This window comes from Nerophis ophidion, linkage group LG14 (assembly GCF_033978795.1).
Source record: "Nerophis ophidion isolate RoL-2023_Sa linkage group LG14, RoL_Noph_v1.0, whole genome shotgun sequence".
Taxonomy (NCBI): Eukaryota; Metazoa; Chordata; class Actinopteri; order Syngnathiformes; family Syngnathidae; genus Nerophis; species Nerophis ophidion.
In genome coordinates this window covers 38,073,019-38,089,737 of record NC_084624.1, presented here as the reverse complement: position 1 = coordinate 38,089,737, position 16,719 = coordinate 38,073,019, and the positions used below count along the sequence as shown (strand labels likewise).

The window sequence follows — 16,719 nt, the reverse complement described above, 5'->3', positions numbered from 1 at the left end:
ATGTGGGGAATACAGCCTTCCACCCGAGTGCAGCTGGGATAGTCTTTAGCTCCCCCGGGACCTCGACAGGGACAAGCGGTAGAAAAAGGATGGCTGGATCGAATATTTGGGTGGATCGGCATGCAGCAGAAAGCTGAAAAAGATGCTGCTGCTGTCAGCTGCGGTGTGCATTCCATTAGCGAGGACATACTTCACCTGAAGCCACACCCTGTCACTGGCCTGCAGCTTCCTTCAGTTGTTTTGCTAACCGGTCGGAAGTTTCGAAAAGACAAACCTCAAGTGGCTCTTGTGCAACCACCAGGTGGGTAGATGAAGATATAGGTGCCGTTGCTGGCAGCCGCAAAATCCCTTTCGAGGGGATCAAAGTGACTATGCTGGTTACAGAGGACATATGTCAAAGAAAAAGGCTAGTCATTAGGAGAATAAGGTGCACACTGATGCATGGCGGGGATGCAGTGCCTATGAGGGCCCATGTGGACCACTTCACCACAGTCACCCTTCAACTTTACTTAGACTTGTGCACTCTGAGCCCCCCTTATCTCGGTTAACTCCTCTTTTACCTACTGCCCCATCAGTGACATCTGCCCCATTGGAGCACTAGATCAACCCTTCCTGGCTCGGGCCCCCTTTTTGGCCCCACATACCATGGTCACCAGGTCTGCCTAACTCCCATTATCACCCCTTAAGCTTTTGGATCCCTGACTTCCCTGACTCCAGGAAGTTTCCATTCTCCAACTGGTCCTGGGAGACATGATAGAATCTGGACATTCTTATAAGAGGCCCGCTCAGTCCTTGGCCCTCATTTTCCCCTGAAAACAATGGCAGCGTGCTTGGGGTTATGGTGTCTTCTTCTGGACTCCCAAACACAGTGCAATGTCAGCTGACCGTTGTTAACTTGATTACCCTTGGTCCCCGTGACACCAGAACCACCAAGTGGCTCCTTCCTTTGGGCTGAGCCAGTAGTAAGTGGTAGGGTCTGAGGCAGGACCCAGCTCATCCAGAGTGGTGTTGTTTGGGGCGAGCATGGCCGGCCGAGCACACCACACCACAAGCAGGGCAAGCAGCCCCTGAAAATCTTGGAGGGGAACACAAGTTCATCTTTCTTAATTTAAAAAATGAAATTGTATTTCATTCAGAGGAGCCACTTACAAATCTCGGGCAAAATGCAGGCAGGGGCTGGACCAGGCACATTACATTGGTGCCGTGACCCTGATCAGAAGGATGTTTAGGAGAAAACAGACTTGTGTTTTCCTGCCAATTGGCCGTTGTTATGAATTCATTTGGTGTATGTTTGTGTGCGTGAACCAGTATTCTTCTGTAGAGAGTATTTGTGATGACCCGCTGCCCGGATCATTTTTGTTTAGTTTTTGACTTCGTCAGTAACTGTTTTGAGCCCCCCTGGGGTTGTGTTTAGTTGTCATGATTGCAGATTGTTTTCACCTGCCTCTGATTAGTGTTCGGGACGCTCACCAGCTAATCCACTAATCAGAGAGCTACTTCTTCCCTGCTTTTTGTCACACTCAGTCTGGCTTTCTTGTTTGCTTTCATGCAACACGTTACGTTTGATGATTCCCTGTTTCTATAATTCTGGATTCCTGTTTATACGCTAAGCTTTTGCACTATCCCCATGTGATCGACACACGTCTCTTTCGTTTATATCTTGTATTTTTGTATTTTTTGTGATTTATGGACAACAAAATCATATTCTTACCTGCACCTTGCCTCTGGAGTTCCTCCAGCATCTCTGGAGAACAAACATGCGTCCCAAGCGTGATAGTATTGCTTCGTACTGTTTAGAATATTTGGACCAGCTTGTTTTGTTACATGACATGAGTCCAAGTATACATACAGATGGAAAGTGAGCATCATGACGAAGTAGCCAAAGAAAGGTATCACTGGACCCACTGCTGCCTTGGACAGCTTGTGCATGTTGAGAAGAATAAAAATTCAAGTAGCGCAGCAGCCACTGGCTTTGATTAAGTCATACAGTAAACCCTGGCCACAACGGCCTCCATCTCACCTGCTGCTATGAGGGAGGCATTCACATGCCACATGACCTAATTCCACAACAGTTGTCTTCTTTAGTACCCACTAAAAATGGACTAGAACTGATTCTTTTTTACGCCGTTGAAGTGCTTTGGGGTACATGTTTTCTCCCCTTGGATTCTGCACACCAGTGGGGTTGTCTGCCCACCTTTTCTCCTGCAAACACATGATGACTTGTGGTTGAGCTTAAGTGTTTGAAAAGCCGACCCCGAGCCAAACCCTAAATTGCTGGTGTCCACTAACCAACTTTTATATTGATGAGTCCAAACACAAAGGTAAAGCCAGCCAAGGAGAATGGGAAAATTATAAAAAAGATGAAAAGTTGACTTGCTTTCCACAGCCCTGACATCCTGGGGCGGTATAGCTCGGTTGGTAGAGTGGCCGTGCCAGCAACTTGAGGGTTGCAGGTTCGATCCCCGCTTCCCCTATCCTAGTCCCTGCCGTTATGTCTTCGGGCAAGACACTTTACCCACCTGCTCCCAGTGCCACCCACACTGGTTTAAATGTAACTTAGATATTGGGTTTCACTATGTAAAGCGCTTTGAGTCACTAGAGAAAAAGCGCTATATAAATATAATTCACTTCACTTCACTGTTTGCTCCAAACAAGGTGGGTCACAAGACACCTGAAAGGTTCCCTTTGTCTTCAATTCTCTCCACATTTAAAACGTAGCGCCGCCTGCTGCGTCGCCCTCGGTGACACATTTGGCCGTTTTGGCGGGGGCCGGAGGGCCGGGCCGGGAGGTGGTTTGTGTTGACAGTTCGGGGCTGCAGACTGTGGACTTTCAGTAAACACTAGTTAGTCATTGACGCAGGAAACACAACCAAGCATCTTCATCAACGCCATCAAGCAAGTCATTCGTTGTCTTGTACGTCTCGCAACCTACGGGCTCCATCGAGGTCTCTTTCTGAAGGGGTGAAAAAGGTAATAAAGCCCTTGTAGCTTCTTGCTGCCGTTAAGAAACAAAAAAGGTAACATGTCGCAGCAGCTGTTTATTGACTGTAACTCATCCGCCATCTTTCCAAACCATGTCATTGGCTGCAGGCATCGACATGTGTCGCCTCGCCTTCTGCGTGTGCGTCGCGGTCGCTTTGTGGGCGGAGTCTACACTAAGTCAGTCAGGTGAGTTTGCATTTATTAGTAACGTCACTCAAAGGTCATGATGACGTCACAACAATCATGTGACAAACTGTAGCAATCAGAGGTTTAACAAACAATCAGTCCACGTCACAGTCCTCTGGAGGTCAAAGGTGTTTGTTCTGGGCCCCACTCAGTCTTTTCCGAACCTGTGGAGGCGCATATGTTGCTGCGGTCCCGCCGCGCCAACTCCTTCTTGGAGGAGCTGAAGCCTCCTTCAATGGAGCGCGAGTGTGTTGAGGAGACCTGTAACTTTGAGGAGGCCATCGAGATCTTCAAGACCAGAGAGGCCACAGTAAGAAGCTAACTGGCTAACAGCCAATAAAAGATGACATCATGGTCCAAAAGGATCCTGGGTTAATCGCCATGTCAACTTGATAAATGACTGATAATAATTGTTTCTCGTCTTTCTCCAGCTGGAGTTCTGGACCAAGTACTCAGGTAATCCAGCCTGACGACCATGTGGATGTTTTTCTGATAGTGACCCAGCAGACAGTTGATGGTCTTTTGTTTTCCAGACGGGAACCAGTGTGAAACCCACAAGTGTGAGTACGGAACATGCGTGGACATGTTCAAAGACTATGCCTGCCGCTGTAACCCCGGATACGAGGGGAAATACTGTGACTACCGTGAGTTAAAGGGGTTGGGGTACGAACACAATGTCACGTCTTCACGATGATGTCACTGTCTTAGTTCAAACGGCAACAAACTGCAGTGTGAACAATGGCGACTGTGACCACGAGTGTTCCGAGAGCGAGGACGGCACAAAGAGGATGTGCAGCTGCGTGATTGGCTACACGCTGCACGACGACGACAGGAAGTGCGTCCCTAAAGGTCAGAAGATGGCATCGATCTCAAAAATTGAAAGAAATAGCCTTGAAATGTCTTCCAATCACTCACGAGCAGGGGCGAGGTCTTGCGGTCAGCTCCTGATAGGCCGCTCATCCTACTCCAAGCCCGTAGATGGCCTCATGCCCTGGATGGTAGGTGGCGACGTGGGCAAGAAGGGTGAGAGTCCTTGGCAGGTGAGTTTGCCCCCTGCCCCCTTGCTACATTGTAGGTCGCCATGCTAATGGCACGTAATAGCACTTGCGCTTCACTCGGTCAGGTGCTAGTCCAGAACGCCAAAGGACGCTTTCATTGCGGTGGCGTGCTCATAGATGAGAGTTGGGTCCTGACGGCGGCGCACTGCCTTGAAAACAATCTGCGCCTGCGAGTGCGACTCGGTGAGTTGACTAGCCGGCATCTAGATGGGGGCGGTCCCGATTTCTGATGATGGTGGCGCGTGTTCTCAGGCGACTACGAGCGTTTTCGCAATGAGGGCACTGAGGTGACTTTGCCAGTCGTCGGGGCCTTCAAGCACCCCGACTATGACGGAACGACAGGGGACAACGACATCGCCCTACTGCGCCTGGATAGCCCCGCCCCTTTCTCAGAGTACGTCCTGCCAGCGTGTTTGCCGAGTCGTCGGCTGGCCGAGAATGTGCTTCACCGCAACGGGACGCCCACTGTGGTGACGGGTTGGGGCAAGGATAGCATTGACAGCGCCCGCTTCAGCTCAGCGCTCAACGTCATCCGAGTGCCGCTGGTCAGCCGCGACGTGTGCGCCGGTCTCATGTCGCACAACATTACCAACAACATGCTGTGCGGCGGCATTCTAGGCCAGCGCATCGACGCCTGCGAGGGCGACAGCGGCGGTCCCATGGTGACGCTCCACGCTGACACTTGGTTCCTGGTGGGCTTGGTATCGTGGGGTGAGGGCTGTGGCCGCGAGGACAAGCTGGGCATCTACACTAAAGTGTCCAACTACAATGAGTGGATCGACACCGTGCGTGAAAACTGGGACAAAAGGGGACCCCCTCCAGAACCCTGATGTGCACGTGTGCACGCTCCTTCAATAAACGGATAATTAACCTGTTTGCTTGCTTTATTTTTTTGTCACGTTCTTGGAAATCTTCATTGATGCATTTGGAAGAACGCTTCCCCGGGCTTACTTGGATTCTCGTCTTCTCCTCAGCTCCTCTTCGTACCGCTGCAGCTGAGCCAGAAAGCCGAGATTTGGCTCAATCACGTGACGGGCTGCTTTCACTTCCTGGAGATGGTAAACGAAGAAAGATTTGTGAACAGAGTCAGGTGTCAAGCGTAAAAAGCCCCGCCCACCCACACTAGTCACCTGCAGCGCGTCCGTCAGCGCTGCCCGCCGATGCTTCATCAGATATGCGATGCAGACAGCGGCTGAGCGGCTGCGTCCGTTCTTGCAGTAGACCACGCTGCATCCCCCACGTTGAGCCTCCTTCTGGATGGCGTCCGCACATGCGTCAAAGTGAACATAGAGGTTCTCGCTGGGCTCGTCCAAGACCGGAATACGCATGATGGCGACGCTGCAGTTGGGGAACGGCTGCTGCCTGGTGACGTTTATGCAAAGCGTCACCGCTTTTTGCCGGATGAGCTCGGCGCTACAGGCTGAGCGGGCGTTACTGATGAAGAGTGCGCTTGTCACCTGACACAGCTGCAGCATCCTCTCAGAGAAACATGACTGACAAAAAGAGGAGGTGTATTTAGTAAGATGACGTCATGTGTATTAATCAGTGCACTTGTGTACTTATGCTTTAGTCTTTTGAGTACATACCGTGCAGGCCAAAAGTTTGGACACACCTTCTCACTTCAATGCATTTTCTTTATTTTCATGACTTTTTACTTTGTAGATTGTCACTTAAGGCATCAAAACTATGACACTTCTGAAGTGAAAACACTTTCACGTGACTACCTCTTGAAGCTCATCGAGAGAATGCCAAGAAGAGCAAAACAGTAATCAGAGCAAATGGTGGCTATTTTGAAGAAACTAGAATATGAAACATGTTGTCAGTTATTTCACCTTTTTCTGTTAGGTACATAACTCCACATGTGTTCATTCATAGTTTTGATGCCTTCAGTGACAATCTACAATGTAAATAGTCATGAAAATTAAAAAAAAACCCATTGAAAGAGAAGGTGTTTCCAAACTTTTGGCCTGTACTGTATGTGTGCTCAGACTGAGAAGTACGTTAAAGGCCTACTGAAACCCACTACCGACCACGCAGTCTGATAGTTTATATATCAATGATAAAATGTTAACATTGCTACACATGCCAATACGGCCTTTTTAGTATAGTAAACTGCAATTTTAAATTTCCCGCGAAGTGTCGTGTTGAAAACGTCGCGGTATGATGATGCGTATGATGACGCGTGCGTTTGACGTCTCGGGTTGTAGCGGACATTATTTTCCAGTCCGATCCAAGCTATAAGTAGTCTGTTTTGATCGCATAATTACACAGTATTCAGGACTTCTGTGTTGCTGAATCTTTTGCAATTTGTTCAATTAATAATGGAGAAGTTCAAGTAGAAAGATGGAGGTGGGAAGCTTTAGCCTTTAGCCACACAAACAAAGCCGCTGTTTCCTTGTTTAAAATTCCCGGAGGTGAAGCTTTACTATGGATCAGAGCGGTCAAGCGAACATGGATCCCGACTACATATCTACCGGCAGTTTTCGGTGAGAAAATTGTGGTATAAAGTTGTCTCTTACCGGGGATCAGCGAAGATCAGCGGAGCTTGCGCAGTCCATGCAGCTGCGTGACTTCCCTCAGAGACTCTGGCGTCAAGACACTTGTGGCCACACCCCTCCGACTTTAGGTACTATTTATTCTCACTAAAACACTACCAACACAATAGCAGATAAGGGATTTTCCAGAATTATCCTAGTAAATGTGTCTAAAAACATCTGAATCGCTCTCACTTGCCCTCGCCTTTTTTTTTTTCTAGTCCTTCACTATCAATATCCTCATCCACAAATCTTTCATCCTCGCTCAAATTAATGGGGAAATTGTCGCTTTCTCGGTCCGCATTGCTCTTAATGCTGGTGGCTCACATTGTAAACAATGTGAGGTTGTGAGGAGCCCTACAACCAGTGATGTCACGCACACATCGTCTGCAATTTCCAGTAAAGGCAAGGCTTTTTTATTAGTGACCAAAAGTTGCAAACTTTATCGTTGATGTTCTCTACTAACTCCTTTCAGCAAAAATATGGCAATATCGCGAAATGATCAAGTATGACACATAGAATGGACCTTCTATCCCCGTTTGAATAAGAAAATCTCATTTCAGTAGGCCTTTAAGATGCAGTGCACTGCCAGTACCTGGATGTTGTCGTCAAAACAGTTAGTATTACTTACTTGAAACAATAGTGGCAGAAAAAAAAAACACATTCCGCAGTAAAAACCAAGCTAAACACACAGGCTGTGTCTCAAATGGGATAATCAGTACATTTCAACAAGTAGGGGGCGGAGTACCTTTCACATTTGACCCAATACGGTACCAAACCCTGGCATTAGGAAATCAATACGGGTACTCAGCGGTACCTATTTTCAGTGCTATTTGTGCGTTAATAAATATTAATTGTTATTAATAATAAAATCTTATTTTTATTGAAACATTTAAAAAAATGAATGATACGTTGTGTTCACTTGTTACATCTTGTTTTATTATTAACTTTCTGAGTCAATTTCTTTGTAGGCATTAACAATTGCAACATTACCAAGAGGCAGTTTGGTTGAGTCCGCTCTCAGTGCTGCTGGTGTGATGGCCGATTGTTACTGTTAGGGAACAATAAGAAAATGTTATGTCACGGTTATTGTGGCCAAAATTAGCACCTTTATTACAATCGCAATATTGTTGAAAAAAGTACTTATACACACACTGAAGTCCTTGGATTTATTTCAGACAATCAATCAATCAATGTTTATTTATATAGCCCTAAATCACAAGTGTCTCAAAGGGCTGCACAAGCCACAATGACATCCGCGGTACAGAGCCCACATAAGGGCAAGGAAAAATAAAAAATAAAGTAAAATAAATAGACACACTGTTAAAAAACCCACTATTTTGTGCATGTTTTGTGTGTATTATGCTTCACTGATATTGTTTTAGTCTTCGTATTAGTCCTAGTATTTTATATGTTTTAATGGCTAAACCTTTGTAGTTTTGAACATTGGTTTGACTTTAAGATTTATTCAAATGAAATCTGTTTATTATTTCTGGTGGGCGTTCTACTCTTTGGTTGTCCTAGTCTTTTCAACACTCTTTGAACGCACTGTGCAGCCCCTTCTGTCTTGTGATTCTCGGCTCGATCGTTCCGTGCCATGACAGCACAACTTGTAGGTTCAGTGTGCACAATGGAATCACTCAGTTGTTCAAACGGTAACGTGTTTATACAAGTTCAGATTTAGATATGTCATTTCTCAATGGGAAAAACGTGAATGTCTCTTGTTTTCATGTTAGCATTTAAGCTAGCAAGCCAGTCAGTCCGTGAGTTAATGTGAAGTTATCAATTAGGTTTTTACAATCATTTTAATTTAAAAGGGTAATACTAACCGTCGGGAGTTTTACTTCGCTTAAAGTGGGGAAAAAAATGGATAGCAACCAGTACCGTAACATGGCAACGTTGAATTTTACAAGAATCGGTGTCCGGTACGTCCCGGTTCTAATGAGCTTTTTATTTTCCGAGAAGGGGTGTCCCGATACAACTTTTTATCTTCGGATACCAATATTGGAGCCTTGATTATTGGCTGATACCACTATTGATCCAAAATTAAATCCGCACAAATCATACATACTTTATCATTTTGTAGTGTGGAATGTTAAAAAAGACCTGATCTTGTTAATTTACTCAGAGAACAATGGAAGGTACGAAAAACACTAACCTATCAACTAGGGCTGGGCGATATTGCCTTTTTTTGATATCGCAATATTTTTAGGCCATATCGCGATATATATTACGATATTTTGCTTTGGCCTTGACTGATCACTTGATACATATAATCACAGGAGTATGATGATTCTATGTGTCTACATTAAAACATTCTACTTCATACTGCATTAATATATGCTACTTTTAAACTTTCATCCAGAGAGGGAAATCACAACTAAGTCAATTGACCAAAAGTGTATTTATTAAAGTTATTAAGCAATGGCACAAACATTCAAGTCATTTCCAAAACCTAAATTGCAAGATTGTCAGAGACATTTTAAGTGTCAAATAAAAATGAGCTGCATAATAGGAAATCAAATAGTATTTGTCCTTCACTATGTGGTATGTTACTAAGGTTATGAAATTCTCTTCATTTTCTAGCGAGTGACTTTACAAATGATGCTACATATTAGCAGTAATGCTACGTTTTATAGCAACGCTTTTCCCCCCACACTTGACAAATTACGGTTGTCTGTTCTACATATTCCCACTTGAAGCCGAACCACCGGCAGACGATGGAAAGCCTGCTGTTTTTATTGGGAATTAAGTCTTCCTTCATTTGTTACCAGATCCGCACCATCGTTCTCTCGTACGGCTACGTTAGCAGCTAACGTTAGCCACGCCGCCACCTCTCTGCTCTGCGAGGCCGTATATGTGAAGTGTGACGTGACAGTTTGTGATGAATGTAATAATGTGCGCCTGCTTGTCTGCGAGAAGGAGACACAAGAAAGAGCGAGGAGAGCCTGAAGGGTACGCCCGCAGCTAAAAGTCTTGCATGCAAAGTATACTCGAATATTACGATATAGTCATTTTCTATATCGCACAGAGACAAACCCGCGATATATCGTATATATATATATCGCCCAGTCCTACTACCAACTGTTATTAAATGTCCTGAATTGATTTATCCTATCTTTAAGTTGAAGTGGAGTACAAGTATTTTTTTTTTTTGGAGACACCGAGTGGCCACAGTAATTCATGATGTTAAGCACACGATGCAGTAAGTTGAATGATGCGGACATGTTTGTTACTGAATATTTTCTAACGTGACACTGATTGGAAACTTTGTATCTGCAAGTAAAATGCAACTAAAAGTGTTCGCAATATATCATCACCTATATGTGTAGTATCTGTCATTGTACCCGTGACTCGCAACTCATTTGGTCAAAGTCCCTCGGAGAATTTTAAAGTATGTACCCTTTTTGTTGCAGAAAAATGGCCGACGGAAACCAAGATGGCCGACTTCCTGTTTATTTTCAGATATGAGTTTTTGAGACTTTTATGCGCGTCCCGTCGTCATGTACAACTCCTGCAATTTCGATACATGAATCTGTTAGGAGGGGCCATGTTTTTCTAATTTTAAGGGTTCCGCTAGAGCAGAGGTTCTTAACCTTGTTGGAGGTACTGAACCCCACTAGTTTCATATGCGCATCCACCGAACCCTTCTTTAGTGAAAAATAAAATGTTTCTCAAATTCAAGACAAAGTTATATGATCTTTTACTGCTGCACAACCCTGCATGAACATCACATTGTTCAAAAAACAAAACCAACACAGTGCATGAACTCGTAACAAATTACACACCTGCAAATCAGTTTGGGTTCTGCAGTTGCCGTATCCCTAATATGCCGATAGGGAGAAGTTTTTATGTACACGATGAGTCGGGTGTGGCTTGAATGGAGGCTCCACCGAACCCCTGAGGCCGACTCACCGAACCCCTAGGGTTCGATCGAACCCATGTTGAGAAGCACTGCGCTAGAGAGACAATTTTAAAAGTTTGCTTTCAAGGCCCTCACAGTATAACATTTTTCTGCATACCTGACACGCTTGCAAAATTTGGGTTTGAATAATAATAATTATAATAATAATAATAATAATAAACAGAGCAATTTCCACTTGGACCCTTGCGGTGGTCTACAATACATCACACCTGCGGTGCTTGCTCTGCTACTCGGGTCTTAATTATTTAATACTTGATTATTTTGACAGGTGTGGTGTTTTAGACTGCAGTATTGTTGAATTACCTATGTCTAAGTTATGTGATATTGTGGGCTAAGCTACTAGCCTATAACGTACCATGTTTACCTTTTGTAAATGACTTCACCAAAACTCAGGAAATGTCCAACTAGGGCTGGGCGATATATCAATATACTCGATATATCAATATACTCGATATATCGCGGGTTTGTCTCTGTGCGATATAGAAAATGACTATATCGTGATATTCGAGTACACATTGTCACGCAGTTCCTTTTAGCTGCGGACATTACACCGCATGCGTTTCCCACTCTTTCTTGTCTCTCCTTCTCACATAGACGTAAACCAAGCGCACCTTCTTACGCAACGTCACACACTCTCCCCGAGTATAGAGGTAGCTACATGGGTAACTTTAGCTGTGATGCTAACGGTGAGGTGTGGCTGGTAATACGAGAGAGAGAAGGTGCAAATCTGGTAACAAATGAAGGAAGAATTAATTCCCAAGAAAAACAGCACGGGATCCATCGTCCGGCGGTGGGTTGGCTTCAAGCGGGAATATGTTCAACATTTATGCGGCAAAAGCGTTGCTACAAAAAGTAGCAGCATTGCTAATTTGTAGCATCATTTGAAAAGTCACCTGCTTGAGAATGAAGAGTGCGTGAAACTACGCATTTCAACATTTCCCGCCGGTGCCACACCAACAAAATGCCGAAGCAACTATTTCCGAATCAACACCGTATAAAAAAAAAGTCAACAACAGAAGGAGATAACGTCCGCAGTAACCTATTATGCATCTAATTTTTATTTGACAGTTATTGAAATATATTGTACGACATCATGCACTAAAGTGCAATTTATTTGTTTTTAACTATTGTAGTGGTGTTCTGTACAAAAAGTACACTGCAATTTAGTGTTGTTTTGATATGTCACCTTGGTGACATCATTCACAAAAGTGCACTTATGGCTTGTTTTAAAAAGTCTCTGACAATCTTGCACTTTCTGTTTTGAAATGACATGAATGTTTGTGTCACTGCTTAATAACTGTTTAACAAAATACAGTTTTGTTAAATTGACTTAGTTGTGATTTCCCTCTCTGCATGAAAGTTTAAAAAATGAGCATATATATTTATGCGGTATGAACAAGAATGTTTCAATGTACACACATAGAATCATCATACTGGTGTGATTATATGCATCAAGTGTTCATTCAAGGCTAAGGAAAAATATCAAGATATATTGTGCATCGTGACATGGCCTAAAAATATCAAGATATTAAAAAAAAGACCATATTGCCCAGCCTTATGTCCAACTATGTGAGGACATTTAAATGTTAACTGGCTGTCCAGCTCTGCACAAGTAAAGTGCAGGACTGCTTGTATCACAGCGCTAAATTTAGACATTTTAAATCAAAGTCTATATAAACCCATACTAATTATTTTTTTACGGACAAATATCTATATTAGATTGGGTAACCTCTAGTTTTAGGCAACAAAATAAAAATAGATCTGGGTTTTAGTAGACACAAATTAACGTGCTAATAGTTCAGTCCAAGTCAACTGGAGCCTGAGAGTCTGTGTTTTCAGAATATCATTAAACGCACCACATTGCTATAGTCTGTTGAGCTCACGGTCGGCAAGCTTTACTATCAAAAGAGCCAATCCCCCCCCCCCTCCTCCAGCAAATAAAATAATCTGGAGTCGCAAAGCATGACGCAGTGTATAGCATTTAAAGAATTGTAATTTTTTTTATTGGACATGTTGCGTTAAAAGACAATAAAACTAACAGAAGCATGTTGTGTAAACTTCACTTTAGATTTTTGCAATGAACTGGCTTTACCTTTTAGCTCACTAGCTAGCACTACTCCACTCCACTCTCATAGTCAGTGGGGATACGTGGTCGCATTGAGTTCGGCGTAAGTGACGCTGGACTGTGCAGTGTTATTTCTTTTCACATGTGTAGGCCTACATTGAAGTACATTACTTTCAAAAAAATGCTTAGTGATTATTTTGGTCATTTCTATCAAATATTACATTTGTATTTGCTCAATTTTCACCACATATCAAATACAAAATTATGCTGGCGCCACAGGCGCTGATGGAAAAAAACTTGTCTTGGCATTATTAAACTCTATAAAGTTGTCATTTTTGGGACACATTCATTGTTTAAGTTACCACAGGGGTACTACATCTCAAGAATGATCAGTTTAAACAGCATGCCCCTGAGCTCATGTTTGAGCTTCAAGGCAAAGGTTGTGAATACTTATGTACACGTGATTTCCTTTTTTTTTTCATTTTCAATACACAAAAAAAAAAAAATCACATTGTCATTATGGGGAATTTTGTGTAGAATTTTGAGGACAAAAATTAATTCATTCCATTTCGGAAAAAGACTGAAACAAAACGAAATATGGAAAAAGTGCTGTGAATACTTTCCGGATGCACATTGATTGATTGATTGAAATTTTTATTAATACTTAGTTCAAGTTAAAGTACCAATGATTGTCACACACATACTAGATGTGGTGAAATTATTCTCTGCATTTGACCCATCACCCTTCATCACCCCCTGGGAGGTGAGGGGAGCAGTGGGCAGCAGCGGTGCCGCGCCCAGGAATCATTTATGGTGATTTAACCCCCAATTCCAACCCTTAAGATAGATAGATAGTACTTTATTGATTCCTTCAGGAGAGTTCCTTCAGGAAAATTAAAATTCCAGCAGCAGTGTACAGAGTTGAGATCAATTTAAATAAAAGTAAAAAGTAAATAATGGGGGTTTAAATGGAAACAAAATAGAGAAATATTACAATAAGAATAAAAACTAAAAAGCAACAATGGGAATAAAAATATAACAGTAAAATAAGAATATAAAAAGAGAAAGTAGGCAGTAGTGACCATGTTATGAAAAAGTATTGCACTGTTATTGTTTTGCATCCCCTGTCATCCTAGTACCCCCCGCCCTCTGCCCCAGAGAGGAGTTGTACAGTCTAATGGCGTGTGGGACAAAGGAGTTTTTGAGTCTTTTAGTCCTGCACTTGGGATGAAGCAGTCTAGCACTGAACTGGCTCCTCTGGCTACTGATAACGCTATTCAGAGGGTGACTGGCATCATCCAGGATGCTCACTAGTTTGTCAACAGTCCTCTTCTCTGCCACCGTCACCATTGTGTCCAGTTTCATTCCCATTGTAGAACCTTAATGCTGAGTGGGGGAGTTAACGGGTCCCATTTTTATAGTCTTTGGTATGGAATTCCTTTTATATGTATTTCACATTGTTTTCGGCATGTACTGTAAAATGATCAAAAGGGATGAAAAATATTTACCTTTTTCTCTCCCTTTTAATGTTGAATTGCAACCACATGTGTTGATCCCATTAAAAAAAAATAATAATTCACACTGTCATTATGGGGAATTGTGTGTAGAATTTTGAGCACAAAAATGTATTCATTCCATTTCGGAATAAGACTGTAACTTAACGAAATATGGAAAAAGTGCTGTGAATACTTTCCGGATGCACTGTATACATTGATTGATTGATTGAAACGTTTATTAGTAGATTGCACAGTACAGTACATATTCCGTACAATTGACCACTAAACAGAAAAAGTTTTTCAACTTGTTTAAGTCGAGGTCCATGTTAATCAATCGATGGTTCAAAACTATTTTCATAAATGCATATATGTCCTAAATGCACAATGTTTAAAAAAAAGTTAAAAGGTAAGTCATGTCAAATGTTAATTTATCCACTCAATTCCTCATTTATATGTATTTCGCCTTGTTTTCGGCATGTACTGTAAAATTGTCAAAAGGGATGAAAAATATTTACCTTTTTTTCTCTCCTTTAATGGGATGGTAGGTGTCCATCACTGAACACTCGCCATTGTGAGTGTACTGACACTGCACTGCACACACTTTGTAAATGTGAATGCATTTAAAAGACTAACTTTTAGTGTGTAAGTGTGTGAATGAGACAGCCAGAGAAGACGTCATTTAGACAACGTCTTGTCTTTTGATGGTTGATTGAGACTTATTAGTAGATTCCACAGTACAGTACATATCCCGTACAAATGACCATTAAATGGTAACACCCGAATAAGTTTTTCAACTTGTTTTTAAGTCGGGGACCACGTTAAGCAATTCACGGTCGTCGTGTATAAACTTGATGTCATTAAGCGTAGAATATCAAAAAATAAGTCAACAAGCTCTTACTCCATTTTAGAAAACATGTCAGGTAGTTTACTAACATGTTAAAGTTTTCGACTGTAATTGGACGTAAAACATGTCAAAATGTCTGAGAAGAGACTTGAAAAAAGTTCTGTAGTCGTTGTAAATAATGTAAACACTCACACGTTCACTCAGCTGATCTTCTTCCCTAAATAACCAAACATGTGTCCGCCATCTTTGTTTTACTACCTTGACATAGTTTATGTCCTCCAGGTCCTAAAGTGCGACCCAAAGAAGAGTGTCCTTATCATGTTGGCCACAAAAATCAAAATGCATACTAATAATACTGTGGATTATATTTTTATTTATAAATACACACATATATACAATATATGTGTCTATGAATACACACACGTATATATATATATATATATATATATACATTTTTTTTTTTTTTGGTTACAAATACACACACACACACATATATATAATGTATACATACATGCATATACATGTATATACATGTATACATATGTGTATACATATATACATATACATGTATATATATCTACATATATGTATACTGTATATATAAACACATATATATCATATATACATGCATATACAAATACATATATATATATGCATACATATATACAGAAATAAATACATATATACATATATATACTTATATCTATTTTAGTTTACAAATACACACATACAAATACACACACACATATATATATAATGTATATATGAATATACATGTATACATATACATGTATATATATATTTATACATGTATACATATATACATATACATGTATATATACATATAAATGTATATATCTACATATATATATATGTACGTATACTGGATATATAAACACATATATATCATATATACATGCATATAAAAATACATATATATATATGCATACATATATACATAAATACATATATACATACATATATATGCACATGTATACACGTGTGTATATATACATATATAATATCTAGATATTATATATATTTATATTTTATATATAGAATATACATATACGCATACATACACACATATATATACACATATTTGTATGTATATATATATACATATATATTATATAGTTTATTTATAATATACATATAATATATATACATATATATGTATACATACATATATAAATGTATGTATATACGCGCGTATAAATGTTTGTATGTATATATATATACACACTATATATATATGTATGTACATATATACACATGTATATATACATAAATACAATTGTATATATATACATACATACATATAATATAAACATATAGTTTATATATTTATAATATACATATTATATATATACATATATACATGTGTATATATGTGTATGTATATATAAATATACACGTGTATGTTTGTATGTACGTATAAATGTATGTATATATACACACTCTATATATACATATATATATATATACATATATATATATATATATATACACACACATACGTCTGTATTTGTGTATAGCATGTGCATTATTTACTGCTATATCAAATGGTCGTGTTTAGTTTTGCGTAGAACCGCTATGGAAATGTTTACTAATTGTTCTTTTAGAATG

General features: G+C 40.9%; 2 protein-coding genes across 4 annotated transcripts; one reads left to right on the top strand and one right to left on the bottom strand.

Moving 5' to 3' along the window:
• Positions 1–106: 106 nt before the first annotated feature.
• On the top strand, positions 107–5,118 carry proca (protein C (inactivator of coagulation factors Va and VIIIa), a). Of its 2 annotated transcripts, none has more exons than XM_061920672.1 (9): positions 107–2,970; positions 3,091–3,168; positions 3,321–3,478; positions 3,600–3,624; positions 3,702–3,812; positions 3,877–4,017; positions 4,090–4,208; positions 4,292–4,409; positions 4,479–5,118. In XM_061920672.1, the coding sequence occupies exons 2-9, from the start codon at positions 3,099–3,101 to the stop codon at positions 5,054–5,056; spliced, it is 1,320 nt and encodes a 439-aa protein (XP_061776656.1). In that variant the 5' UTR covers positions 107–2,970; positions 3,091–3,098; the 3' UTR covers positions 5,057–5,118. The 2 variants fall into 2 exon arrangements, with proteins under 2 accessions (XP_061776656.1, XP_061776657.1); XM_061920673.1 differs by having other exon boundaries at positions 107–3,017.
• dusp28 (dual specificity phosphatase 28) lies at positions 5,097–15,467 on the bottom strand. 2 transcript variants are annotated; one of them, XM_061920677.1, is made up of 4 exons: positions 15,283–15,467; positions 7,754–7,811; positions 5,357–5,719; positions 5,097–5,275 (listed from the first exon to the last, which is right to left on the bottom strand). In XM_061920677.1, exons 3-4 carry the CDS (start codon positions 5,699–5,701, stop codon positions 5,174–5,176), a joined length of 447 nt encoding a protein of 148 aa, XP_061776661.1. In that variant the 5' UTR covers positions 5,702–5,719; positions 7,754–7,811; positions 15,283–15,467; the 3' UTR covers positions 5,097–5,173. The 2 variants fall into 2 exon arrangements, with proteins under 2 accessions (XP_061776661.1, XP_061776660.1); XM_061920676.1 differs by lacking the exon at positions 7,754–7,811 and having other exon boundaries at positions 15,283–15,466.
• Positions 15,468–16,719: the final 1,252 nt, after the last annotated feature.